Source organism: Herpailurus yagouaroundi, unplaced genomic scaffold, assembly GCF_014898765.1.
Source record: "Herpailurus yagouaroundi ecotype Mexico unplaced genomic scaffold, PumYag 181, whole genome shotgun sequence".
Taxonomy (NCBI): Eukaryota; Metazoa; Chordata; class Mammalia; order Carnivora; family Felidae; genus Herpailurus; species Herpailurus yagouaroundi.
Genome location: NW_024412412.1, coordinates 26,934,191 through 26,961,430, shown reverse-complemented (window position 1 = coordinate 26,961,430; position 27,240 = coordinate 26,934,191). Strand labels below are relative to the sequence as shown.

At 38.7% G+C, this 27,240-nt stretch overlaps 1 protein-coding gene across 2 annotated transcripts in view; it reads right to left on the bottom strand.

Annotated features, from left to right (window-relative positions):
* Positions 1-493: 493 nt before the first annotated feature.
* Positions 494-27,240, bottom strand: part of TNKS (tankyrase) — a 215,314-nt gene continuing 188,567 nt past the window's right edge. Inside the window, exons 19-27 of one of the 2 annotated variants that reach the window (XM_040490149.1) lie at positions 26,807-27,044; positions 26,008-26,090; positions 17,813-17,933; positions 16,500-16,597; positions 14,873-14,947; positions 13,907-14,012; positions 13,138-13,324; positions 10,342-10,498; positions 494-762 (exon numbers count right to left, since the gene is read on the bottom strand). In XM_040490149.1, coding sequence (XP_040346083.1) covers positions 676-762; positions 10,342-10,498; positions 13,138-13,324; positions 13,907-14,012; positions 14,873-14,947; positions 16,500-16,597; positions 17,813-17,933; positions 26,008-26,090; positions 26,807-27,044 — 1,152 coding nt within the window. In that variant the 3' untranslated portion in view covers positions 494-675. The remainder of the gene's footprint in view (positions 763-10,341; positions 10,499-13,137; positions 13,325-13,906; positions 14,013-14,872; positions 14,948-16,499; positions 16,598-17,812; positions 17,934-26,007; positions 26,091-26,806; positions 27,045-27,240) is intronic. The other variant, XM_040490150.1, reaches the window with a different exon arrangement.

The following is a 27,240-nucleotide window of genomic DNA, read 5'->3' as shown; positions in this document are numbered from 1 at the left end:
CCACCCGATTTACAATGATACGAAGTACAGATACAAAATAGATCAGAGTGAAAAAAAAGGGGGAAACTAAGTCTTGCTCAGCCAGAAGCTCATGTTGCATTGCTAATGATTTTAGTCAGTGTGACTTTGTGCAAAATATCCTCGAGAAGGCTCTGGCTCATTTTCAAAGTAAACAAAAACACATACCAAAAAAACACACACAAAAAAAAAAAACAAAACAAAAAAAAAAAAAGGAAAAGGAAAAAAAAAAGAATGATGCATGTTTATAAAACATTTAAAATGAGCCTGACATAGGTATTTGTTGCATACACATGCCATATATAACAAAGCAAACGTAGTGTGTAAATTGTGAAATTTGGGAAAGTATGTTTTGTTTTTCCATTTCCAAGCCCAGATCAAAGCAATCTTGTTTTAGAAATGGACAATTGCAATGCAAATGAGCCTGAGATATGTTAAAAGGCCGCCCCTGTAAACATTTCCTCAAAGGGAACAGTAGCAGTTGAGTATTTATCAGTTACTCATACTATATTCATCACTATAGCAATGCTTTATAAAAGACAAACAGCTTATTTCTAGGCTGTCAGGGATTTACGGAATATTGATTTTGTTGGAAACAATCCACTGTAATCCAGTCCCAAGTTTAAATCCGATCTGGCTTTTCCCTGGGGGCCTTCACTAGGTCTTCTGCTCCGCGGCTGTGGCGGTTTGCGAAGGAGCTTCTGGCTTCATGATCTGGTATGTGATGAGATACTCTGGGTAGGCCTGCAAAGGACCAGAAGAAAACAGATCACTCCTTTGGCAGGTAAGATATTAAGTGGATGTCTCAGAGGCTGTTGATCATCATCAATATTCTATATATACCCAAAGCCTGCAAAGACCAGCCAATCAACAGGTGTCTAAACCTGCCCCCCACCCCCGCCCCAAACATACACGATCTACCTGTATCTTGTACATAAATGTATCTAGACCCTATAATCGAGAGAATGGTTTTAATGTTATTTCTACTTTGAGTACTTTAAAGTGCTGCATTCACCTGTCATGCACATGGCATTAATGGGAAAGCTAAGGCAGGAGATAATCTCTCTCACCTTATCTAACGTGATGCTGTCACACAGCATGTGTTTAAGAAGTTTGTTAAATGAAAAAGTAATTTGGCTGAACCGATTTCAAACTAATTTCAAATTAATTAATGACAAATAGAACCTACTGAACTAGAAGCAGGAAGAATGAGGCTTGTGGAGTCACCAGTAATGTAGAGGCAACAGTTTGGAGATAATGTTTAAAAGGTGACTAATGAAAGGTAACATAATGGTTCAGATTTAGGCCCTCCACCCCATATAGTCTCTTTTGTCTCTTTTTCTTGCAGTACATAAAATGAAAGGCTCAGGATCTGGAATGGAAAGAGTACTTCTTGGGGGAAGTTGTTACAAACCTTCACCAGACAACTGAGTGGGGGGCAAAACCCTCTTGTAGTATGTGTACTACACAGGAGTTCTTCAATCCTAAATATAATGACACAGCTGGATGCGGTATTTCAGAGAGGTCTGGGCCTGCAAACTACTACTCTTTGGTGAGGTAAATGTTTCGGGGCCCCAAAATAATTTGCTGAATGCTGACTTATAAATTACTTGTATACAGATATGGAATAATATAAAAAAAAGATTAAAAAAACTGGACTTTCAAAAAGATACATGACCATCTATGTTCACTGCAGCATTATTTACAGTAGCCAAGACAGAAGCAACTTAAGCATCCATCGATAGATCAATGGATAAGGAAGGTGGTGTGTGTGTGTGTGTGTGTGTGTGTGTGTGTGTGTAATGGAATATGACTCAGCCATTGAAAAAAATGAGATCTTGCCATTAGTGACAATATGGATGGCCTCAGAGGGTATTTCCGGAGTGAAGTAAGTCAGGCAGAGAAAGACAAATACCACATGCTTTCACTTATATGGAATCTAAAAAACAAAACAAAACAAACACAAGAAAATGCTAGCAAACCAAATCCAACAATACATTATAAAAGTCATTCACCACAATCAAGTGGGATTTATTCCTGGGTTGCAAGGGTATTAATATTCACAAATCAATCAGTGTGATCCATCACACTAATAAGAGAAAGGGTAGGAACCATATAATCATTTCGATAGATGCAGAAAAAGCATTTGATAGAATACAACATCCATTTATGATAAAATCCCTCAACAAAGTAGGTTTAGAGGGAATATACAGAGCAACATAAAAAAGGCCAGATATGAAAAGCCCACAGCTGATATCATCCCCAATGGGGAAAAACTGAGAGCTTTCCCCATACGATCAGGAACAAGACAAGGACATCTGCTCTTTCCACTTTTATTCAACATAGTACTGGAAGTCCTAGCCACAGCAATCAGACAACACAAAGAAATCAGAGGCATCTAATTGGCAATGAACAAGTAAAACTTCCACTATTTGCAGATGACATTATTATGCTACATTCTATACTAATCTATATTTAGAAAACCCTAAAGACTCCACCCCAAACTGCTAGAATTGATAAATGAATTCAGTAAAGTTGCAGGATACAAAATCAATGTACAGAAATCTGTTGCATTTCTATACTCCAATAATGAAGCAGCAGAAAGAGAAATTAAGAAAACAGTCCCATTTATAATTGCACCAAAAATAATAAGATCCCTAGGAATCCAGCTTGTAACCAAAGAGGTGAAAGACCTGTATTCTGAAATCTATGAAATGCTGGTAAAAGAAACTGAAGACGACAAAAAGAAATGGAAAGACATTCCATGCTCATGGATAGGAAGAACAAATATTGTTAAAATGTCTATCCTACCCCAAAGCAATCTACACATTTAATGCAATCCCTATCAAAATATCACCAACATTTTTCACAGAACTAGAACAAACAATCCTAGCATTTGTATGGAACCACAAAAGACCCTGAATAGTCAAAGCAATCTTGAAAAAGCAAAGCAAAGCTGGAGGCATCACAGACTTCAAGCTATATTACAAAGCTGTAGTAACCAAAACACTATGCTACCAGCACAAAACCAGACATACCGATCAGTGGAACAGAACAGAAAACCCAGAAATAAAGCCACAATTATATGGTCAATTAATCTTCAACAAAGCAGGAAAGAATATCAATGGGAAAAAGGTAAGTTTCTTCAGTAAACAGTATTGGGAAAACTAGACAGTAACATGCAAAAAATGAAACTGAACCACTTTCTTATACCATACACAAAAATAAAATTCAAAATGGATTAACGACCTAAATGTGAGACCTGAAATCATAAAAATCTTAGAAGGGGGCACAGGCAATAATTTTTCTGGCATTGGCCATAGCAATTTTTTTCTAGATATGTCCCCTGAGGCAAGGGAAACAAAGGCAAAAATGAACTGCTGGGACTAGGAAGTTTCTGCACAGTGAAGAAACAATCAATAAACCAAAAGGCAACCTATGGAATGGGAGAAGATATTTGCAAATGACATAGCTGATAAAGGGTCAGTATTCAAAATACATAAAAAACATGCAACTCAACACCCCAAAACCAAATAATCCAATTTAAAAAATAGGCAAAAGACATGAACAGACATTTGTCCAAAGAAGAGATGTCCAGATGGCCAACAGACATGTGAAAAAATGTTCATTATCACTTATCATCAGGGAAATGCAAATAAAAACTATAATGAGATATCACCTTGTACCTGTCGGAATGGCTAGGATCAAGAATATAAGAAACAACAGGTGTTGGCGAGGCTGTGGAGAAAAAGGAACCGTCATGCACTGTTGGTGGGAATGCAAACTGGTGCAGTCACTGTGGAAGGCAGTATGGAGGTTCCTCAAAAAATTAAAAAAAAAGTACTATGCTATGATCTAGCAATCACACTACTGGGCATTTATCCAAAGAACACAAAACAGTAATTCAAAGGGATATATGCACCCCTATGTTTACAACAGTATTATTTACAATAGCCAAGATAGGGGAACAGCCCAAGTGTCTACTGGCTGATGAATGGATAAACAAGAAGTGGTGTATGCATACACGATGGAATGTTACTCGGCCATAAAAAAGAATGAAAGCTTGCCATTTGCAACGACATGGATGGGACTTGAGAGCATAATGCTAAAATGAAATAAGTCAGTCAGAGAAAGACAGATACCATAGGATTTCACTCCTATGTGGAACTTAAGAAACAAAACGAATGAGCAAAGGGAAAAAAAGAGAGAGGCAAACCAAGAAACAGATCCTTAACTATAGACAACTGATGGTTACAGAGGGGCAGTGGGTGGGGGGATGGGCGAAATAGGTGACGGGGATTAAGGAGAGCACTTGTCGTGATGAGTACTGGGTGTTGTATGGAAATGCTGAGTCACTGTACTGTACACCTGAAACTAATATTATGCTGTATGTTAATTGACATTTAGATAAAAACTTAAACAAAAAACCCTGAAACAAACAAACAAACGAATGAACAAACCAACCAACCCAGCCTCACAAATGCAGAGAACAAATTGGTGGTTGCCAGATGGGAAGGAGGTGAGGGGATGGGAGAAACAGGTGACAGGCATTAAGAGGTACAAAATTCTAGTTATTTAAGTAAGTTGTGGGGGTGAAAAGTGCTGCATAGAGAATACAGTGGATAAACCAGAAAAAAACCTGCACCATTGAATATTTAAAATGCAGAAATAAACATGCGATTGACTGACTGGATTATTTCTAATTTCACATCTGATTTTTAGGAGGCAGAAACTGTTACAGGTCTTTGCCTCCACTTCCCTCACCTATACAGGGGAACGGTAATAATACTAAGATTTTTGTAAGCATTAAATGCAAAGATCTTAGAATAGGTTTGGCCGACTAAGAATTTGGTATGTGTAAATTGTCACTATTAACATTATTATCATGATTTATTAAAGACATAAGGATAAACACTTAAAAAAAGACTCCTCCTGAGGGGGCCTCAGCAAGAATAAAAAGAATAAAAAATGTAAATGTGTTTTTAAAAGTTATAACTGTGTACATGTGTAAGGAAACACTATCACTCATAATATGTTTCCCAAAATTCTAGTCTGCTCCGATTTGATGTAAAAACAGCAATGGTTTCTATCTTCTTAGTACCTCTAGTTGGAATAACACAATTAACAATCTTCATCTCTCCTGACTTTCCAATCTGCAGCTTCGATAACTAAAAAGTTTGTAGTCTTATTTTATTATGATTTGAACACTGCTTAATTCTTGAAATGGTATTTTAGTCAATTAGTTACTAAAACAGGCTAGGTCAGCTAGTCTCCTAATTCTAGAGTTGGAATAAAACTCTAGGAATCGAAAAACTCTAGGAAAGCTCAAATACCGCTGGAGAAATGGACAAACTGCCCAGCCAACTAGATGGTTAAATGGTCAAGAAAAGTATTTATTCACCACCAATATACATGTATTGAGCATCTCTATGTATAAAGTACTCTGGGGTGAGATAAGGTCCTTTGCTGTCAAGAAGCTTCCAGTCTTGCTTGGGAAGGTAAGTCAGACCCAGAAAAAGAAGGATTAAAAAACAACCCACACTGGCATGTGCCCAGTGTCAAAAATGAGTGTGAAGCACACTCCTACTTCTTTTTGTCCCAGTGAAATTTAGTATCTACCATACCTTGTGTGACACATTCGTTTTGCTTGCAGAAAAGCTGCTGAAGCAAAGGAGTTGGTAATGCTAGTGTTTACATTTTGGTGGTGCACTATTTAAGGAGATCCCTCTCACATGTAAATTTTAGTCAGGCAGATTCTAAGACTCCAGTGGTATGAATGATTAAGGGCCCTGGTTCCTAGTGGTTAGGCTACCGCACTGTTTGTGTGTACAGGCTGATTACAGACATTCAAGTCCAGAGGGATTTAAGACAAGGGAATTATTTAAGCGCAGGAGCAGAAGGGCGCAGGATCAACCACCGAGTGTTACTTCCTGTCAAGTCACTTTATATCCATGCTGGTTATAAAAGCGTGGAATGTCTTTTTTTTTTTTTTTTTTTTTTTAAGTTCCTGTAAGAAAAAATTCAACAACCACTTTGGTAACTGACTTTCAGGAACTGACTTCCAGGAAGTCCTAACTGACTTTCAGGAACCATTCCTTAACCCAGATCCCTACTGTTACCTAAACTCAAATGCTTTCAGTTTATTCTTCACAGGGATGAAGAAGAATCATGGTCTCTTGAATAACTTTATATATTTGAAAATCATGCTATAAATTATTATACAATTTTCTACTTTCCAGGTTAAATAACTACATTGTTCATGTCATTTCAGTAAAATAAAGGCTAAATCTCTGTAGCAACCAATGGCCAGAGAATACCTCTCCTTTATGTCTAATTTAATGTGATGCTTAAAGTACAACATACAAAAATACTCCTGACATTTTGAGTCCAGCCATATACTAAAATCAGAACCACTTTTCTTCCAAGCATAATTTTGAACATATCTTTTCAATTCTAAAGAAAGAAACAATCTCACCAATGATGAATGATACTCCTTAAATCAACCCTCTGAATAAAACATTTGTGTGTTCTTGAAAGTGTTAGTACTAAGGGTGAAGGATGATTTAAGGTATAACAAAGAGAAATGAAATAAAGTTACCAATGGAAAACTTCACCCAAACTTTAGGAGAAATGCCAAAATGGAAACGGAAAATGACTCAATTACTAGACAATACACTTAACAATATCCATGCGGGCAAGTATGCCTTGAAATAAAACAACTATTACCTGCATTTCATTGTTGAAGGGACTTTTTTCTTTCAAATAGACTTGGACTACATCATTCTCTAAAATTCTCTTAGCAACAGATTGTAAACAAGTTATCAAGCCAAATTACTCAGGAAATGATGATTGATCAGCAAATATCAGAAATGTAAACCTATTATTTTTGAAGTGGCCCTTATTATTTCTTTATACCCAAATATGAAATACATTATTCTTACCATAGGTAACTTTCTTGAAAAGTGTATGGTGAAGACCACTGAAATCACCTATAATCTCAATACCCTTAAGTTTTGGGGTTGACTCCATTTAAACATAAATCACGTAAATGTATTTTTTTAAACTCACAGGCATATAAATATACTAACACCTATTTAATCATTCTCCTTGTTGAATATTTAGGCAATTTAAAATTTTCATTATGGTAATCAAGACAGTGATGAACATCCTTATATGGTTTTGTGGGCTTGTGTTTTTTTGGTGGTGGTCATCATTGATTATATTGAATACAAATTTCTAGAAGTAGAATTACTGGATCAAAGTGAAAGTATTTTCTCTCTGATTTACATAGAAAATTTTGACAAATTTGTTCTTTGGCAGTTTTTAAACTTTTTATTTGGAAACAAATGCAAACTTACATATTAAATTGAAAAAATTAAAATGTCACCAAAACACCTGTACACCCATTACCCATATCCATAAAATAAGCTTTTATTTACCCCTTTGCCTTGTCATGTACACTCTCATGTACACTCTCCCCAACCTCTAGGGAGGTACTAGGGAGACAGACACACACACCCATATTTTCTTTGAACCATTTGAGAGTAAGTTCTATATAGCATCATAGTTCTTTACCCCTAAATATGCCAATATTTTTTTCCTAAGAATAGGGATACTCTCTTACATAAGCACAGGATCAACAGTATAATTTTATGCTAATACTTTAATACCTATCCTTCATATTCCAATGGTCTTGGTTAAATTTTTTAAAAAGTTTAATTTATTTTTGAGAGAGTGTGATAGAGTGGGGGAGGGGCAGAGAGAGAGAGGGAGGGGGAGAGAGAATCCCAAGCAGGCTCTGCACCATCAACGCAGAGACCAACACAGGGCTCAAACTCAAGAACCGTGAGATCCTGACCTGAGCCGAGAGATCAAGAGTCACATGCTGAACCAACTGAGCCATCTAGGCACCCCATCAGTGGAATTAATGATGCTGTTTCTCTTCCAATACCAGATCCAACTTGGGGGAAAGACCTTAAGTTAGTTGTCCTATCTCTTGGGTTTCATTTAATCTGGAAAGTTTTTTTTTTTTTATTAAAAAAATTTTTTTTAAGTGTTTATTTATTTTTGAGAGAAGGAGAGAGAGACAGAGCATGAGCAGGGGAGGAGCAGAGAGAGAGGGAGACACAGAATCCGAAGCAGGCTCCAGGCTCTGAGCTGTCAGCACAGAGCCCGACAGGGGGGCTTGAACCCACGAACTGTGAGATTATGACCTGAGTCAAAGTTGAACCTTTAACTGACTGAGCCATCCAAGCCCCCCTAATCTGGAAAGTTTCTAAAGCCTTTCTCTTTTATCATATTTACATTTCTAAAGAATCTAATCTTCCCACATTTTAATAGAAACTTTATTTCTTTATTTTGAGACAGAGAGCACACACCATGAGCAGGGGCGGGGCATAGACAGAGGGAGAGAATCCCAAGCAGGCTGCGTGCTATCAGCACACAGAGCCTAATGTGGGGCTCAGTCTCCCATACTGCGAGATCATGATGTGAGCCAAAATCAAGAGTTGGACAGTTAACTGAAAAAGCCACCCAGGTGCTCCATTCCCATATTTTTTTTACTAGAACATTCCTCATTTTGATTAGACCAGGGTTATGCATTCTTGGCTAGAATACTGCATAGAGGATGTGCCCTTCTCAGAATATATCTGGAGGCCCACTCTATTTCTGTCTGTCCCTCATTAGTGATGTTAATTTCGATCATCTGGTCAAGGTGTTGGCCCCCTTTCTCCAATGTATCATTACTGTTTGCTTCTCCTTTGTAGTTAATGAGAACACCATGCAAATATCATTTTTCTTATCAAAATTATCTCCTAGATTTAGCATCCACTTATGATTCTTGCCACAGTGGTCTCAAGATGATGACTTTTCAAATCCTCCCTCCACATGTCCTCATCTGCCCTTGGCTTTCTACTGTAAGCAAAACCTTCTTTGCCCCTTCATTTATTTACTTACCTATTTGTTATCAGTATAGAGTCATGAATTCCTATTTTTCCCAGTGGCTTAAAATTTATTACTGTACTTATTTTGGTATTCCAACTGTTCCAGATTTGGCCAGTGGGAGCCCCTGTGTGTGTGTGTATGCTGGCCCTGTGTCCTTGTGACATGCCCTCACCACTTCATTCCTTTCTGGCATAACAGGATGGTCCAGGCTCACTTGTTCCTATTCTGCTTCAGCCCTGGAATTAGCTGCTTCTCCAGAGATGCCGGGTTCCTTTAAGTGGGGAATGGTATTAGAGACCAAGGTCTAGGTCTGAGTATGTTCACCGCTATTGGGGTTTTCTTGTTTTCAGCAGACGGTGCTAAGAAATATATGTGAATATATGCTCATATACATACATACGCTTACATATACTCTTACCCACATACCTACACATAACATGGATTTACCAGTGCACATACATACATTAGAAACAATGAGTTCCAATTTCAGTCCATCTTTGCATTTTTTATGTCCCTTCTTCCACTATGAGAATCCCAGGTCCCAAATCAAATATCAACACATTTACTCATTTGTTCAATCCTACAATGCACCTAAAGGCATTTCATCGCTTTGCCCATATCCCCACCATCAACATGTCTACTAAATGGAGTTCAGGATTTGTGGCCCACGACTGATGGCATATAATACTGTTCTCATATGTTACTTGTACTTAATTTCTCCTTTCTCCATTTTGTTTTTCCTCTTCTCCATCAGAGTAGTTAAGGTATCCATTTGGAATTCAATGAAGTTCAGACAAACTGATCTTTGTTTTTAGACAAATCGGTAGGCATTTAGCAAAACTGTGAGAGTTAGGGACTTGGTTGAAAAATGACAGGAAGTTTTCCTGCTTTGTTGACAATTTTACTTTGGAGCCTTGGGCAGTCGGCAAAATTTAATGTAGCTTTACAACTCACAAAACTATTGTTCTATGTTAAGTGCCATGATCAGAAATATAGAGATTCAACTCATGTGACCAGCCTATGGCAAGGACATCCATCAGGAAAATTCTTTAGGGGCACCTGGGTGACTCAGTCGGTTAAGCGTCTGACTCTTGGCTTCAGCTCGAGTCACGATCTCATGGTGGTGGGATCAAGCCCCGTGTAGTGCTCTGCGCTGAGCGTGAGTGTGAGGCTTGTTTGGAATTCTCTCTCTCTCCCTCTTTCTCTGTCTGCTCCCCCTCCCAAATTAAAAAAAAAAAGTAGTAAAAATTCTAAAATAAATACAGTATTTTTTTTTTTTTTTTTTTTAAAAAGGAAAATTCTCTAAACAGAAGCTGGTCTTAGCTCTCCTCACACCGACATTTTAGCAACTCAGTTATGCTTATCTAACGAATACCATACCTGTTCACCTCTGTAGATGACATATTCAGCATATGCCAGCCCGTTCACACTTGGTCTCCCGATCACTGAGTGATGTCCTGGAGGGGCATGAGCCATTTTCATGGTGCTGAATTGCAGAAAGGATTTGCCAAGGGTCACTCTACAGAAAAGCATTTGTCTAAAGAAGAAAAGGAAAGAAAGGAAAGTGATGCTTTGAAGGAGGCACTCAATCTTAGAGTGATAAAATTGTTATATTTGTTGATTTTATAAAAACTATTTCACACAAGGCAAGCTAGTTTAAAATGTCACTTTCAAATATAAGTAGGAATGGGATGGGAGGTGATAACTGATTTACTATAAACAGCAGGCTCAATAGTTAGTTACACAACCAATGACAGCAAATCCCTGGTGAGTTTTGACTAGTGGGGCAAGAGAAATACTAGCAAAAACTGAGTTCTAAGAGGATGAAAAGGAGGAAACTGAAGCAAATAAACAGAGGGCAGATGCATCTGAAATTAAGACTGGGTTTACTCATTATGAAGAAGTAAAAACAAGGATGAAATAAATAATAATAAAAGTGGATCATATACAAAACTACTTAGCTTAAATGTACGGCTAGGAATCCTCCTACTTGGGAGAAACACCAATTGGGGTAGATGTTAAATATTACAGAGAACACGAAAGGTTGACTGGGAAGAAGGTGTACTATATAAACTAGGGGTTGAGACGCTACGGCCTATGGCCTAAATCTAGTCGGCCACCTGTTTTTGTAAATAAAGTTTTATTGGAACACAGCCACACATTTATTTACATGTCATCTGTGGCTGCTTTTGCACTACAAGGGCAGAGGGGAGTCACTGTGACAGGGATCATATGGCCCGTGAAGCCGAAAGTATTTATCACGTGGCCCTTTAAAATAAACGTTTGCGAACCTTTAATATACACTATCAACACTTCAGTCAGTGAGATTGGTCACACCGTTAAATGTGTAAAACAGTATTCAGTCAAATGGTTTGTTTTTAGTTACACAGTCTGATCTCTGCATTATAACCAACCAGAGATATCATTTTGAGCCAAAAGTGTGCCAGACCCAGTCTAACTGGGTCCTGCCTGGGTTTGCTTTCTCAGCATGATGTTACTGATGACCCTGTGGGGTGCTGGCTCAGTACCGGCTGCATCTCCCGCAGGTCCCAGAGGAAAAGGTTTGGCTCTGTATTAGAGGGAGATGTTTGAGCCCCATTTCACATATGGCGGCACTTGGGGGTCACTGGACCTTGCCCGCCCACTGCCATGGCTATTCTCAGTCCTCAGGTCACGCAGAGCTTGACCTGACAGGCCCCCACCTCCTGGCAGAGCTGTGGAGGCAGGAGAAAACGCAGGACCGGCCCACGAAGCGGTGGGCTGCAGACGGACAGGTGGAGGGTACTGGCTTCTGCTTGCTCACTCGCCAGCTTTGCGTGTTGTGCCGCATTCTGCAGACGCAACAGCCCCAGACACGGGGATACCGATGTCCCGTGGGGCAACTAGTGACAGTGCCAGACAAGGGCCAGCAGACAAATTCCTCTGTATCCTCCCATGATGTCCTATTCTGAGATGCAGGAGTTCACACAGCCTCTCTGACGACGTCTCGCGGACTCAGCGACCACCTGCTTGTTATGAAACAGGCCAACTCACTGATGCATCATCTCACGGTCTTTGCTCTGCCTCCTTCTCCACCTCACTTCCTCGTGTGCCCTTGTTCCTGCCTCCCTGGTATCGCACTTGCCAAGAAAGCGTTAGTACATCAGCTTTTGCTTCAGGCTCTGTTTTCTAGGAAATCCTGGCTAAGACATAAACCTATGTGTCTAGTTGTCATGGGCAACTGCTCATCTAGGCTCATTTTTATTGTTTATTTAGGATAGGTTTGCAGCAGCATAGAGTTTTTGCATGTTACGTATCCCTGGGAATTTTTGTGTGTTATTAACCGTGGAGGCTTTAATAGAAAGACGGTTTTTTTCTGGACATACCGGATCCATCCTAGAACTGCTGACGGCTATAATTTTTTCATAAAGTAATGGAGGGCAGGAAGTTTTAAAGTCAAAAACTCTATGTATTTCAAGGCTATCTGGGTCTTTTTGAGCTTTCCTCTGAATTACAAGATCTCTAACTAACCTGGCTTTCCACCTGGTTAAAGAAAAGCAATCAACGGCAATCTCTGTGATGTATAATTTGTTTGTATTTTTTCCAATGGCAGGGAAGAGAATGGCATTTTTTTCACTGACTTCAGAGACAGTGTACTATTATTCTCTTGAATTTGAGTTTTAAAATTCTATTTAAAAGGCTAATATTCGTTTGTTTCCGATTAAATCCAAAGTTAATATTCTGCAATTAGACTTCTCAAGGCTGACTATATATCCTGCCTTAAACACTGCTAGCAACATCAAAAGGAAACTGAAGATTCAACTTGTTTATAGAAGTTGTGTCTTAGTTCAAATGTGTCTAATGCTCAAGGTTATTCGACAGATAAAATTCTCAACCTTTTCTTGTTCTGAATCTGAACCTCAGCAAGTGACGCTCAGGGAGCAAGGCCAGCTGGAGGGAGCTTCATCATAACCTACGACTGGTTGGCAGATACCTGGTTTTCCCCCGCCCCGCTGTTAGCTGTGCTGTCGTTTCTCTTCTTAGGACACAGGCTGATCAGCTATTCCTATCCAACCCCGAATCCGTGTGATCCATTATCAACACTGAGGATAACCTGTGACTTCAGCAGAGCCTGAGAAACTAATCCGGTTCGTGACCTGAGGATAGCAACCACTATACGAGACCCAAGGTGCTCACCTGTGACATATATAACACGAGCGATCTTTGTGCGTGGGACAGCCTGTTCCTCCGCCGATTCCATAAACATACTGGTTGCTTTTGGAGGAGTTTTCAGCAAAATAAATCCCGGCACCAAACATTCCTCCTATGTATGCATGTCGCTCATCAAACCCTTTATGAATAATGGCATTAATGAAAGGAGAACCTAAAAATACAAACACAGAAAGATCAGTTTTTGGGTACCTGTCTGGAGTCTCAATTAGCTGCAAACTATTTTGCACTTGGCACGTTAATATTAAGTAATTAGTGATGCACAAATGAAGTTGTAAGATGGTCTACCTTACATAAATTATTATCTTGTACTAGAATCTTAGCAGGGACCTACGGTGTTCACCAAGCAAGGATGTAATATGGATTCTGCAGATGGCAGGAGATTTTAGATACCAAAGTACAATGCGGCTTTAAAAATATAGATTTTACACGCAACCTTACTTTACACAAAAACAGATAATCAGATAAGCTGAAGCAATTATGCTAAACTATAATAAAAATATTTCGTCATCTAGATGGCTCAACTTGCAATATGAGTTCTAAAACAATTTCCGTGAGGTGATTTTCACTCTGCATGCCTTGGAAAGCCCGTACTAACACGCAATGCATTACAAAACTGGTAACGCAGAATTAAAACAAAAACTCAAAACCAGCCATTTTTAACAACACTGATACGGTCAATGACATCGGAATTCGCAAAAAAGCCCAGAGAGATAATGGCGGGCCTGACGCTCACCGTGAAATAGCATGCGCTCATTGTGATGGTTGTGATTCTCCTCAGACACTTCCTTTTGTCTGTGACAGAATCGTTCCCTCAACTTCTTGTTCACAACTTTTTGAATCTTTAAGGATGAGGAAGAAAGAAGCAAATGAGTGCAAAGAATGTCAAGTGGCAGTTTATAATTTAAAATGAAAAGTATGTTTTCTTTTAGGAAGGTTCAATTTTTGTTTGCTGAAAACATTACCTGAAAATGATAAAGTTGCCAGGTAGCATGACTAAGTTAACATTCTGGCTTTTAGTGACATAATTTTCAGCTCTGGCTTTTGTTACTCTGCACTAGACCTGGCTGTGCCTCAAAATCACCCAAAGAATTAAAGAAAAAACAGAGTTATTCCTAGACTCCTCCCAGGCTTGCCGAGTTTTAGGATACAGGGGCCTGCACATCTACCTTCCTCGAAAATCTTTCCAGGGAATTCTGACGTGCGCTGGTGTAACTCAAAAGGGATAAGCCCGTGCTCAACAGATTCTACTCGTCTTTAGGACACTCCCTTGAAAAAAGCACATCTATCCTATATTATTGATTGAGATACTGAGACGAAGAGATATATGCATTCTGATACAATCGCTGACTCAGACTGAAAATCCGGGCTCTGGACACTGCTCTGAGGTGGTGATAAAAATCACTGTCAGCTACAGTCTAAATATGTGGGTGGGCCAGGTCTCCTCACTGCCTCTGTACCAGCAACGGCAGCAGATCTAGACTCTAGTCTGTAGCTTTCCTCTTTCCACCCAGTCTCTGTTTCTAGCTAAGTATGGTCTTGAGGGGTCAGAGGAAGGTGACACCTGACTGTCAGGCAACAGATGACCCGATTAGCTTGGCAGTTTAAAAGCAGGATGCTTAGAAAAAATTTGTCATTTTCTATATTTGATTTCAGGCACACCTTGCAATCTTATTTTCACCCTGAAATTTAAAAAACTTACTCGAATGACATTGTATCTGTTGAAGATGCCACCAGCATTACCACCATCTCTGTGTTCTCGAATCGTACTTTGCATCTATAGAACAAAATAAAATAACTTTCTGAAAAGATGCCAGTATCTAATTCTAAAGACATTCCTCTGTTGTTTTCAACATTCACCTTCTGTTATATTGTTTTACTGATGACTCTCAGACTCAGCACTAAGAAATAAACGGGAGTTCACTGTAAATTGTTCAACAAAGTCTAGTGGATGAGTATTTCTGATGAGAAAAGAAGTCAGAAATATAGATATTAAACCTCTACATTTTCTTTTTTCCTAATAAAAAAAAAAAGCTTTAAAAGCTTTTCCTGTCAGCACTGTGGGGAAACACAGAAATAAAACATCACACTAAGCCATCTCCATTGCTATTTTATGGTACTGAGGAGAAGCCACACCGGGGTTAAGTCAAACTTCAACTCCTCACATTCGATGAATACTCATTAAACTCATCAAACAAATGTGATTTTTAAAAATTAGTCAGTTTTTGTTCCCTAGGTGAGATACCCCGTATTCTCTCTTTAATCTGGGATCTCAAAGTGCACCTGCACAGACAGACTGGGCAAAGCTGGATGACGTCTGCCCAGGGGGAGTAACCTTCTTCCGCGCAGTCCTTGCTCTTCTCCCACGCTCCAAATTCAAAAGAATGATGGAAAAGTAACCCGTTTGGAAGACCCAAGTTCCTCACAGAATTGACTCCAAAGAGTTAATTCTCCATCTCACTGCTCTATCTGTGAAGGTATTCGGCACATTTTTGACAGTATGATGCAAATTTGCGACCAGTAAAAGAAGGATCAGGCACTGAGCTGCTAGAAGATCTGATGCTCTCCTGACAGACTGGCCAGGCATGAGCTGAAAGACCACCCTGAGGTAATAATGGTCCTGAACTTCCTGGGAGGAGAATAATGTGATTAAAAGGCAGAAAATAAACAGAGAAAAATACGAAGGCATGCCTTCCTCTGCAAAATAACGGAATTGGTTAGGCAGCTTCTTTACTGTGACAATACCACTGGCACTGTGTTTATTAGGTGTAAGAAATGAGGCATGAGCCAGCGGTAGAGGGGGAATCTCTACGGCATCTGTCAAGCAAGAGGGGCATCCATCAGCCTCACCACGGTGCTTTCACACAGTGACCGAAGAGATAAAAGGTGACTCGAGGTATCAGGTAGATTTCATAAGCACACACGAACATTAGGTGTACTGTTTTATAATCACATTTTACAACTTTGCATGAAAGTGAAAACAAGAGGATCTTTGCTATTCGTGAGGCAAGATTCTCACTCCCTATCATTCTTAGGTGGCATTTTAACACTGGAAGAAAACAGTTCTAGTAGGGCTCTTGTATAGCTTCAGGAAAGCCTCTAGGATGAAAAGACACCTCTGGCCCCCCTACTGGAAACCCTAGGCTTATTAAGATGTGCAAACACTGTGGCATAGTCCTAATCCCGAGTCCTAGCTGAATTGGGCGATATGTCACCATAATGGCTAAGGGAGTGATCATAAATCACTATAAGACCAACTTAGCTCTACTGGAAAAACAGGCTTAACCACAGATTTCAGGAAGAGAATGAAAAATTTTGATGTACATTACCTCTTCTTCTACTGACTGATATTCCTTATCCTCTGGAGCAAGATCCAGCAAAATAGTTCCCTGATTAACACAGTGAAAAGTCAGATAAGGGTTGGTGCCTGTAGGAAAGAAAAATGAATATGTTAAAGTCCGCACTCCTCGGCCTCAATTTTAGGGAAAACTCTGTCATAAATAATTGACATTTTGGAACAAGTCTCAATTATTTGCAATTCAAACCTAATATATAAGGTTATATTGAACAGTACATCCAAAGACAAGAGCAGTAATGGAGATGTGTTTGGGGATCAACTTTATCTGTTCTTACAGAGTTCTCCAGCCAGGGCTCAAGAATTTTTTGTTGAACGGAATTTATTCATAAACACACATGAAGCTATCTCTGATACAAAAGAGAAACACACTGTGATCACAATCTAGTCAGGTCTAAAATGTACGAATTATCCTGTAATAACTCTGTGAGATGGCTTGAGATGGTCACTTATAATGAGTTTAAAATACATTATTCTTGTTCATTTCATCATGCTTAATTTAATGCAGATAAATGAGCGAGACTTAAGTTCAAAACCTGCTAACAGTTTCATGTTGCTCTTGCAATTTTATTGGCTGCAGAGTGGCTAATTCAAGTTTTTCCCTTTTCTCCCTTTACTTTCCTATTGTAAAAGCACTTTTAACAAATAGAAAAATGATAAAAATGGGGGCCGACAAAAGGGACAGATAGGAGGCTTGTAACAGCAAAGTATGGTGGGAGGAAAAAGGCTGAGCTGACAACTGTGAGTGGGGAGAAAGGTTCAGGACGAGGTCAGAGAGAAAGGTCAGGTTATGAAAAGCCATGTTACAAACGTCTGATTTTATCCTAAGAGCAACAGGATTCTGCTGAAAGGTCTTAAGCAATGGAGTGATCTGATCACACATTTTGAGAACAGTCTTCTGAGTACATGCAGGGCAGGTACTGGAGGGGAGACAAAGGTGAGGGTCGGAGATAAGCTGGAAGGCAGTTGTGACAGTCAAGGAGACAGCTGACGGTGGCCAGGATTAGGTGACCTGTACTAGATTAGACAGCAGTGGGAAGCAGACAGAAGTGTAGATTCCAGAGATGTTGAGGGTATAAAGTGAGAGGGGAGAGGAGAGAACGAGTAGACGGCTAGCTAGAGCAGCGAGGGGGAGAGCCAAGTCCGTAACTAAGATGGGGCAGGCAGGAGGCGCTACACCAGCTGAGTGCATGCGCTCTGGGTTCAGACCACCTGAGCTCAGATGCCAGCCCTGACAACTTACTTGTTCCTTCTAAGATTTTACTGTTTTGTTTCCGAATAGCTTACCTTGTTGTCCACCTAAGAGTCTTTCTACTCCTTTAATTAATTTATGGCGGTGTCCATATGCATTGATGCCTATTTCTTTCAACTCCTCATGACCCATATCAGCGAGTACATCTAGTGTAATCTAAAAAAAATGGAACAAAATTAATTGCTAAATCTTGAACTGCTCTTCAGTTCTTCCATTGGTCTTTAATGCTACAATATCCATCCAAATTAATAAATTCTTTTGTCTCCTTTATAAAACAACCTTAAAATTGTCTTGATAATTTTATCATTTTTTTTTTTTATTTTTTTGAGAGAGAGAGGGTGCAAGTGAGTGACAGCAGAGAGAAAGAGAATCCCGTGAGGGGCAGGGAGAGAGAGAGAGAGAGAGGGAGGGAGGGAGGGAGGGAGAGGGAGAAGTGGGGCTCACCCAAAGCAGGGCTTGCGCTCATCCCATGCAGGACTTGAACTCATGAACCGTGAGATCATGACCTGAGCCAAAGTCAGATGCTTAACCAACTGAGCCCCCATGTGCCCTTTATCAGCTTTTTACTCACATGAAAAACCCTCTGCTTCCAGCCGACTGTGAATTAAAATGGAAGAAACAATGCTGTACAAGTATAAAATGGTCACTGCTGTATTTCCTTTTGATTATTTAATTCTATTACCTTTTGCTTTCTTCAAGACATAAGAGAGAACAACCAGAAGCATAAAATAGGGAAATACCAGGTCCCAGTATCCAGCAGGTAGCAGAGAAGAATGGTAGGGGAATGGGAGAGAGGTTTATTAGCACAATGAAACAGAATGTAGCAAAAGGAGTAAGCAGTTTTAGGTAAGCGGGATTTATATCAAGATGAAGAAGAACTTCCCAGTGCTAAGAAATATTCAAGTCTGGAAAAGGCTGCCTTAGAAAGTGGTGAGATTCAGATGAGAAGTGTTTAGTTCAAGTACAGACCATTTTATGTAGAAGCTGTATAGAAAATTCTGATTTGGAAAAGAGAGAGTAGATGGTTTTCAAGTTTTCTTTAAATTCCCAGATGGAATAGTCCCTGAAGCCTAACATTCTGTTGTTGTAAAAAATAGTGGTTTTAAATTTTTGGTTCTTCATCCCTGCAAATGGAGATGATTAGTTGGCTACCATCAGGACTCAAAATGGCCCATTTCCTTCTGTGGACGAACAGTTAACTGTGACTCTACCGCCACCCAGTGGCAGAATTCTGAATGCACAGGATGAAATCGTGGGCAACCACATTTCTAGGGGGCTGAACATGCAATTTTCTGGCTCAGAAGACGCTGGCCCTCTGACAGTGCAGATACTACTTTACAAGATCAGCCTTTAATTTTCTCTTTCCTTGAAAAACTGAGAAATCCTTTCAGAGACACCGTTTTCCCAACTCAAATGAGATGTGCTTTATCTATCTATAGCATTCTCTACCTTTTTACTTATACATAACATTTAAAAAAAAAAAAAAACCTGACAAATTCAGCCTGGAGTTCTGCTGATTTTCACTGTCAGAATGAAGTATTTTATAATGAGTCTGATCTCAGTGCAGCAAGCATATACCACTCATTCTTTGGAAATAATTACTATATTGCTCTTAAGTGGCCATTTGAGAAATGATTGCTCCATTGTACAAAATGGGCAATTCGCTTCCAATCGCCAAAAGGAAATTTTGAGCAGAGCTCTTAAAAAGCAACAGTTTTGAAATATACATCGTGGAGACAGAATAGTTCACACCATAATAGGAGCCTGTACACTTTTAGCTACATGTAATTTAATACGCATTGGAAGCCATGCACAAGGTTGACTACATTACTGATGTCTCAGTTTTTCCTTCTAAACTTTGGTTCAGATAAAGTTGATGTACAAACAGGATCTCAATCGATGTGGTAGCTTCAATCCAAAGAAACCTTAAGCTTTTCTGAATAGCTACATATTGTGTATATCTGGAAGAAGCAGAAACCAGGCCAGCAAAGCACAGAGTGCTCTCTATGAGGTTCTAGAAAAGAAATGGAGAATGTTTAATATATTTGTTGATTATATAGCTCCATCCATAAAATAAATAGCTCAATTCCTCCTCCCAATCACCCATGAAGTACTACTGATGTACTCATGAGGAAACTGAGGCCCAAAGAAGTCATAAAAACAGTACACGCAAGAGCGGAGATGGATTGTATCGGTCTTTCCCTTGCCTGTATTTCTTCAAAGGGCTGACTGGAAAGCTAAAATAACATTTAGTTGCTTGGGGTTACATGATACCCAATTCGTCCCCATACTTATCAGGCAGTGGCCACTGGAAAACCTGAAACGATAAAGCTAAGGAATTCAGATTACTGTTCATTTGTTCACTCATTCATACATATTTAATGAATACCTTCTATATGCTAGGTATTTCCTTAAAAAGTAACTAAGCATTTAATTCTAAAACTTCCCATTATAGCTCAGAAAGGTAAATAACTGTCCCAAATTGGTAGTAAAGGACTGGGGCAAGTAAACAAACAAGGTAGTACCACAAAAGTTCATGCTATGTCCTCTACCAAGAAGAGAAGTAAACACTAAAATACCGTACAGGTTGGTAAATGTTTTGGAGGAATCCTATGCGAACTCTATGGAAGGTTCTTACTTGATCAAGGCTGTAGGTAGGGCTGGAAAAGATGGAAGGAACAAGAAGGTGGTCAGGAAAGGTTCTTAGAAGGTAACAGCTTGGCTAAGCAAGAGCTAATCAGTCGGAAGAAGGGAAGGGTATTTAAGACAAAGGGAACAGCATACGGAAAAGGAAAAACAAGTAAGAGAATACAGAACATTTGGGAGATTCTCAGCACTGGAGTCCAAGAGGGTGAGCATATAACATACACACAGGAAAAAAGAAGGGATGGATAGAGCAGCAGGCTAGGAATAGATCTTACTGGGCTTTTTAGATCAAGTCAAGACAGTATCCAAAAGCTCCTAGGGAGCCGTTTCAGCAGACAACACAATCAAAGTTGTATTTGACGAGGAGGATGGTAGCATTCTGCAGGGTTTGGAAGGGAAAGGGACTGTGTGAACAAGGTCAAGATGGAGTGGAGTGGAAGGGAGGGATCAGAGAAAAATTTCAAAAAGAGATGACAGGGCCTGGTAAAGAGAAATGGTTAATGAAAAAAAAAAAAAAGGAATAGGAGTAGAGATTATCCCAAAAGTCTGAAAATTGGTGAGTCTGAGATTATCCTATCAATAAAAGAAACGTAAATATCCAATATAAGGCAGGTTAGATGTGTTGGTCCAAGATTTAGGGCTTTTATACTATTAGAAATAGATTTTTTGAAAATTATCTTTTACTCACTTCAAAAATAACTTTATTGTATCTAGGAAATCACAAGTTTCTTGCGCTAGTTATTTATATCTAGCACACATTAAAATCAAATTGATCAAACCTGTCAGACTAGCTACTTTCAAAAGGAAAAAAATGATAACTGTTGGCAAGGATGTGGAGAAAAGGGAACTGCTGTTGGTGGGAATGTAAACTGGTGCAGCCACTGTGGAAAGCAGTATGGGGGATCCTCAAAAGATTAAATATAGAACTACCCTATCATCCAGCAATTCTACTTCTGGGTATTTATCTAAAGAAAATAAAAACACCAACTCAAAGAGACAGATGAGCCCCTGTGTTCACTGCAGCATTATTTACAATAGCCAAGATATGGAAGTAACCCAAGTGTCCATTAACAGATGAATGGATACAGGTGTGGTGTATTTATACACAATATTACTCAGCCATAAAGAAGAATGAAATCTTCCCATTCACGACAACATGGATGGACTTAGAGGGTATTATGCTAAGTGAAATAAGTCAGAGAGAGGAAGACAAATATATGATTTCACTTATATGCTGAATCTAAAAGAGAAAACAGAAACAGACACACAGACATAGGAAGGAAACTTGGTTACCAGAGGAGGTAGGGGTGGGGAGTTGGGCAAACAGATGAAAGGGATTAAGAGGTGCAAACCTCCAGTTATAAAATACGTAAGTCATGGGGATGCAATGTACAGCATACCCCATAATTATCATGGGGATAATTTTATCATGTATAAAAATATCAAATCACTATGATGTACTCCTGAAACTAATAAATGCCATAGGTCAATTATACTTCAATTAAAAAAATCAAATCATAATCTTTAAAATAAGGATTATCCATGTATCAATGCAATCATCTTGCATATAAAGCAAGCATCATTTTAGGCAGGTTGCCTTTTGTTTCTAATATCTGTTCATTTTCTCTAGGGTAGAGAGAGAAAAAGTAGAGTTTTTTATTGGACAAAGAAAGTAGAGTTTTAATGAAAAAGCCCTTTCTTTTACTTAGGCTTAAAAGGATACAGGTCAGAGCAGAAATAACTTTACAATCATGTGCACAATTCATTGTCTTGAGTCCATTCCTTGGTCTTTCGATTTTGAAATAAAAATTTATATGATCACTTTTCATGAAAATATATAGGTTGCCCATAAATATGTCCACAAAAAGTCTTCTAAGTCATAGCATTTCTGTTTAGGAATTGCAGTGTAAATCAAATCAGCCTTTCTCATAGAAAAAGTGTTCTAATCAGGAAGCTACGTCATAAAGGAAGGGCGAAAGTGACACTGGTATTATATTTCATTAACTATAAAAGACCTGGGTATGTATTACTTGGCAAAGTATATGGGTTCAAACAGGCCAAGTTAGTTAAGAGACGTCTGAGAGAATAATTGTGAAGATAAGAGGTGAGGCTGTGATGTTCTGAAGGCAGTTTTCCTGATACTGGAGTAAAAGAACTATATTCCCCACTTCATTGGCAGAGAAGTATCCTTGAGCAGGAACAGAGGCACTGAGATCTTATGTGTCAAAACATCTCAGGAAACAGAACAACTCTCTGGATTAAGAGAAATAGAAAAGAATTAAGTGAATATAATGTTTATACCCACTCCTTCCCTCACTACACAAATATCTCGACCATCATCGATCACATACTCACACCCTGATATAGAATGTTAATGGGAGAAAATTCTATGGGTAAACTATAGAAAGGGTTACAGAATTACTCTATAACTAAAGGCTACTCAAGTAACACTTGGCGGTGGAAGTAAAAATTAATTTGACTGCTTGATGACTGGGCCAGAACACGAACACAGTTCAATACAAAGAAAGGTAAAATCATTTGTCTGCAGGAAAGGCGCCGTGCTGGGCAATATACATTAAATGGAATAGCCAACATATTAATTAAAAAGATATAGACATTATTCTGGCAAAAAGAAAATCGATGGAACCATTTACTCAGAACAAAAGACAATACAACGGACCAAACAGGATAAGCTGTCAAAAGGACAGACTAAAGTATTATGATCAATAAGGAGATAACCGTGACATAGGAAATCAGTTACTGAGAGAATAAAGTTAAAGAGAAAAAAATAAAACACAAGATTATGTGCAAACTAACTGCAAGAGTAGAAAGTGAAATCCTTTGAAAATTTTTAAATAGTCACTTGGAGTTATTTGTGTGAATTAGGGTCTTTGGTTTATTAAGCAAAGATGTGTAAAATTTCACAGTTACTGTGGATCTGATCTGGGAAGAAGGGATACATTAAGATATATCTTTTGGCTTTATCAGAAGATAATGCTTTTAAAACAGCTTTCATACCTTCAGGGAGGGAATAAGGGGAAGACATTCTTACTGTTTAGAATATTCTCAGAAGAAATCTTAAACCAGAGGGTAAATCAATGGTAGGTGAAGCTAAAGGAAAAGTAATTACAGAAGTTTATAAAGTCCTCACCACTAGGGGCGCCTGGGTGGCTCAGTCAGTTGAGGGTCCGACTTCGGCCCAGGTCATGATCTCATAGCTCCTGGGTTCGAGCCCCGCGTCGGGCTCTGCGCTGACAGCTCAGAGCCTGGAACCTGCTTCTGCTTCTGTGTCTCCCTCTCTCTCTGCCCCTAACCTACTCGCATTCTGTCTCTGTCTCTCTCAAAAATAAATAAACATTAAAAAAAGTTTATAAAGTTCTCACCACTAGACAAAGACACATCTGGTGCTTCATTAAAGCATGTTCTAAAAATTGGCACAGAAGCACAGCATGACTGAGAATTTTAACTGTCTGGACATTTGAAGGTGTTCTATTTTATAGTTAAGGGGAGTGATATGTTAAGTGCCTTACCCAATTTACATAGTTAATAAGAAAAATAATGACAACCAAGATCTGTTAGCCCAGTGCTATTTCTACTCAACCGTTTTGATCAATAAGAGCATAAAAGATGAACCATAATAAGGACTATAAAGAAGTTAAGCTAAAAAAAAAAAAAAAAAAGACAAGACATTAGAACATCCTCACAGTATAACTGCTATAAAAAAAGAAATGGTGTTTTTAATGAACTCCTAATTGACTATAAGCCTACAAAAAACCCAGAATGGGGCAAAGAGGCTAGTGAATAATTTGGAAACTATGTACATATAAAGAATAACTAGGGAAAAAAAGCGTATAGTTATCCTAAAATAGGAGAAGCTTTGTAGAGTGGGTGGCTGGAAGGGTTAAGTCCATGATAAGTTGATTAGGTCTTAGAAATATATGAGAGGTTATATAACATGTTGTGGTGAGCTGAATGGTGGCTCTCCATGTTTTGATTACCAGAATTTATGAAGGACCTATTTGGAAACCTTTTTTTAGGTCTTTGCATATGTAACTAAGTTAAGAATCTTGAAATGAGGAGATCATCTAGTTTTATATAGGTAGGCCTTATATCTAGTGCAAGCGTATTTCTAAAAGATACACAGGAGGAGGCTGACAGAGAAGGCAAGGTGCCCATGGAAGCACTGCAGAAAAGCAGCCATAAGCCAAAGGGGCCTGGAAGCTGGCAGAGGCATGGGAGTCCAGACCTGTCAAAAACTTGATTTTGGGATACCTGGGTGGCTCAGTCAGTTAAGCGTCCGACTTTGGCTCAGGTCACGATCTCACGGTTCGTGAGTTCAAGCCCCGCATCAGACTCTGTGTTGGCAGCTCGGAGCCTGGAGCCTGCTTCAGATTCTGTGTGTGTGTGTGTGTGTGTGTGTGTGTGTGTGTGTGTGTGTGTGTATGCCCCTCCCTGCCCATCTCTCTCTCTCTCAAATATAAATATTAAAAACAAAAAACAAAAAACGACTTGACTTTGAACTTCAGGCTTCCAGAATTGCCAGGGAATAAGTTTCTGTTGTTTAAGCCACCAAGTTTGAGGTAATTTCCTGTAACAGCCCTATGAAACTAATACGTTAAGTAGACTAGAAATTAGATTTCTATGCAAAACAAGGTAAATGTAAACATAAAATTAATGGATTATACACAGGGGCAGATTTGGGCACACTTTAAATTACAAGCGTTTTATTACACTTCTCCAAAGTGTAATAAATCATCTTCCCACATGGACGTTAAAAGAGTAATTCCTATGTAGGATCTGGGAAAGTGACTTAATGATCTCTCAACACCTTTCCCATTTTAAGATTCTATATACAGTAGCAACTAACAGTCAATTTAAACTCAGGAACTTATTATTCAATATAAGTTGATAAGTTAAAAACTCATTATCCTGTATAAAAGCAGAATGACAAACAGAAGGGTCTTAATTCATAAATACCCTAATGATGACCTCATATTAAGACCTTCATATACATGTAAGATGTATGTGAAAATGGGACAGGTCTATGAATGTGTGGCCAAGTTTAGGTTCAACATTATTTTGGACTCAACTGGACAACAGAAATTTCATAAAGAGGCAATTTTAAAAAGGTACACTTGTCTAAGAATTATTTTGCTTTCCAAATTTAACAGATAAGTGCTTTGTGAAGATTTTGCTAATATAAAATTTGTCATTGGTTTTAAGTGGAGTCAAGTCACAACAGTAATATATCAAGATGAATAAGGAACAACACTTTTTGGAAACAAAATAATGAAAGAAGATTTTGAAAACACTCTTCCGAGGTGGTTTCATGGCCTAAGTTTTGACATGTAATAAAACATATAGAGTCAAACGGCTTATAACAAAATAACAGTTAATAACTCCCACCATCTATTAGACAATTTTGGGGAGAATAATAAAACACTGGGTTCCCCTGGCTTCTTTAGAAATTTGATGAGTTTTAACATATTGACTAAGTGATTAAGAAGTAAAAAAGAAACAAAGAATAGCAATTAATAGCTATTACTTTTTAATAAAAAAGACTCAGCTACATATGAGAGCTTACCTGTTCTGTTTCAAAGATGTCCCGAAGGTGTTCAAGACCAAGGCTTTTCAGGAATTGGCTGATATTCATGTCAAGACCCGCAACTAAAAGAAACACATTGAAGTTTTCAGAAAGCAGTTGATCAATCTAAAGGAAGTTACAGTATTTATTTAAAGCGATGACTCTGACACCCTTGGCTGTGCAGATGATTTTATACAGCAAAACAATCCAGCAAAAATTTTATACAGCAAAACAATACAGCAAAAATAATCCAGAATACATAATTTTATACAGCAATAAATACAAAAATTTTATACAGCAAAACAATACAGCAAAAATAATCCAGAATACATAAATTTAATTCAGACACTTCAGGTTATCTCTGAATTTGGCAGAGAAGTAAAAGAAGAATTTATCTTATCAGTAGCATTTATATTAATCGTAATATTACAAGCTAACGCTTTTAGTGAAATATTTAATAGCTGGAATTAAAAATCGAATTTACCAGTTATTGTTTCAGTTTCCACTCCTTAAACATCTTTCAGGTTTTTTTTTTTATATAATTTCAATAATAAGACTCACCAGTAGTTAAATGAAATATTATGGCTAAAAGTGGGTATACTGGAATATATGTAAGTAAGAACAAGATTGATGTCGAAAGATTTAGTCTATGAAGACAGTTCTTACAAACTGGTGTGTATATGAAGACTCACAGACAGGATGTCTTTAAGATAGGTGTTCAATACTTACTAAGAGAGGTAAGTGAAATCTATTCATTTAAAAAGCCCAAAACCAAATACGCATTCACAAGTATACTCGCCTTCTCCCTCCTTCCTTTCTGCGCCCGCTGCTCCATCCCCTGTGTTGGCGGCTCCTCCTACGGCCAGTTCCGCTAAAGGGCCAGTGAGGTTATCGATGCTGCTGGCAGCAGACAGGCAGGAGGGGGTGGATGCTGGTGAGATCAGAGAGGCACTCACTACGGTGGCCTGAGGTTTAAAACAGGTGGGTAAGGCCTCCGGGGGCATGGCATCTATCAGCAAAGCTCTGATGTCGTCAGCCTAAAAAGAGTAATACAAAAAAACCCAAAAAACAAAAAAACAAAAAACAAACACACACACACACACAAATACTATATTTTAAAACAGTAAGTTTTTCATTAAGGACAAAATGCATTCTGAAATTAGTCTTCGGCAAGTGCCTCATTATTGCCTATTGGTTTTTGATCATTTGTTTCCAGCCCCCGGCTCCAAAAAG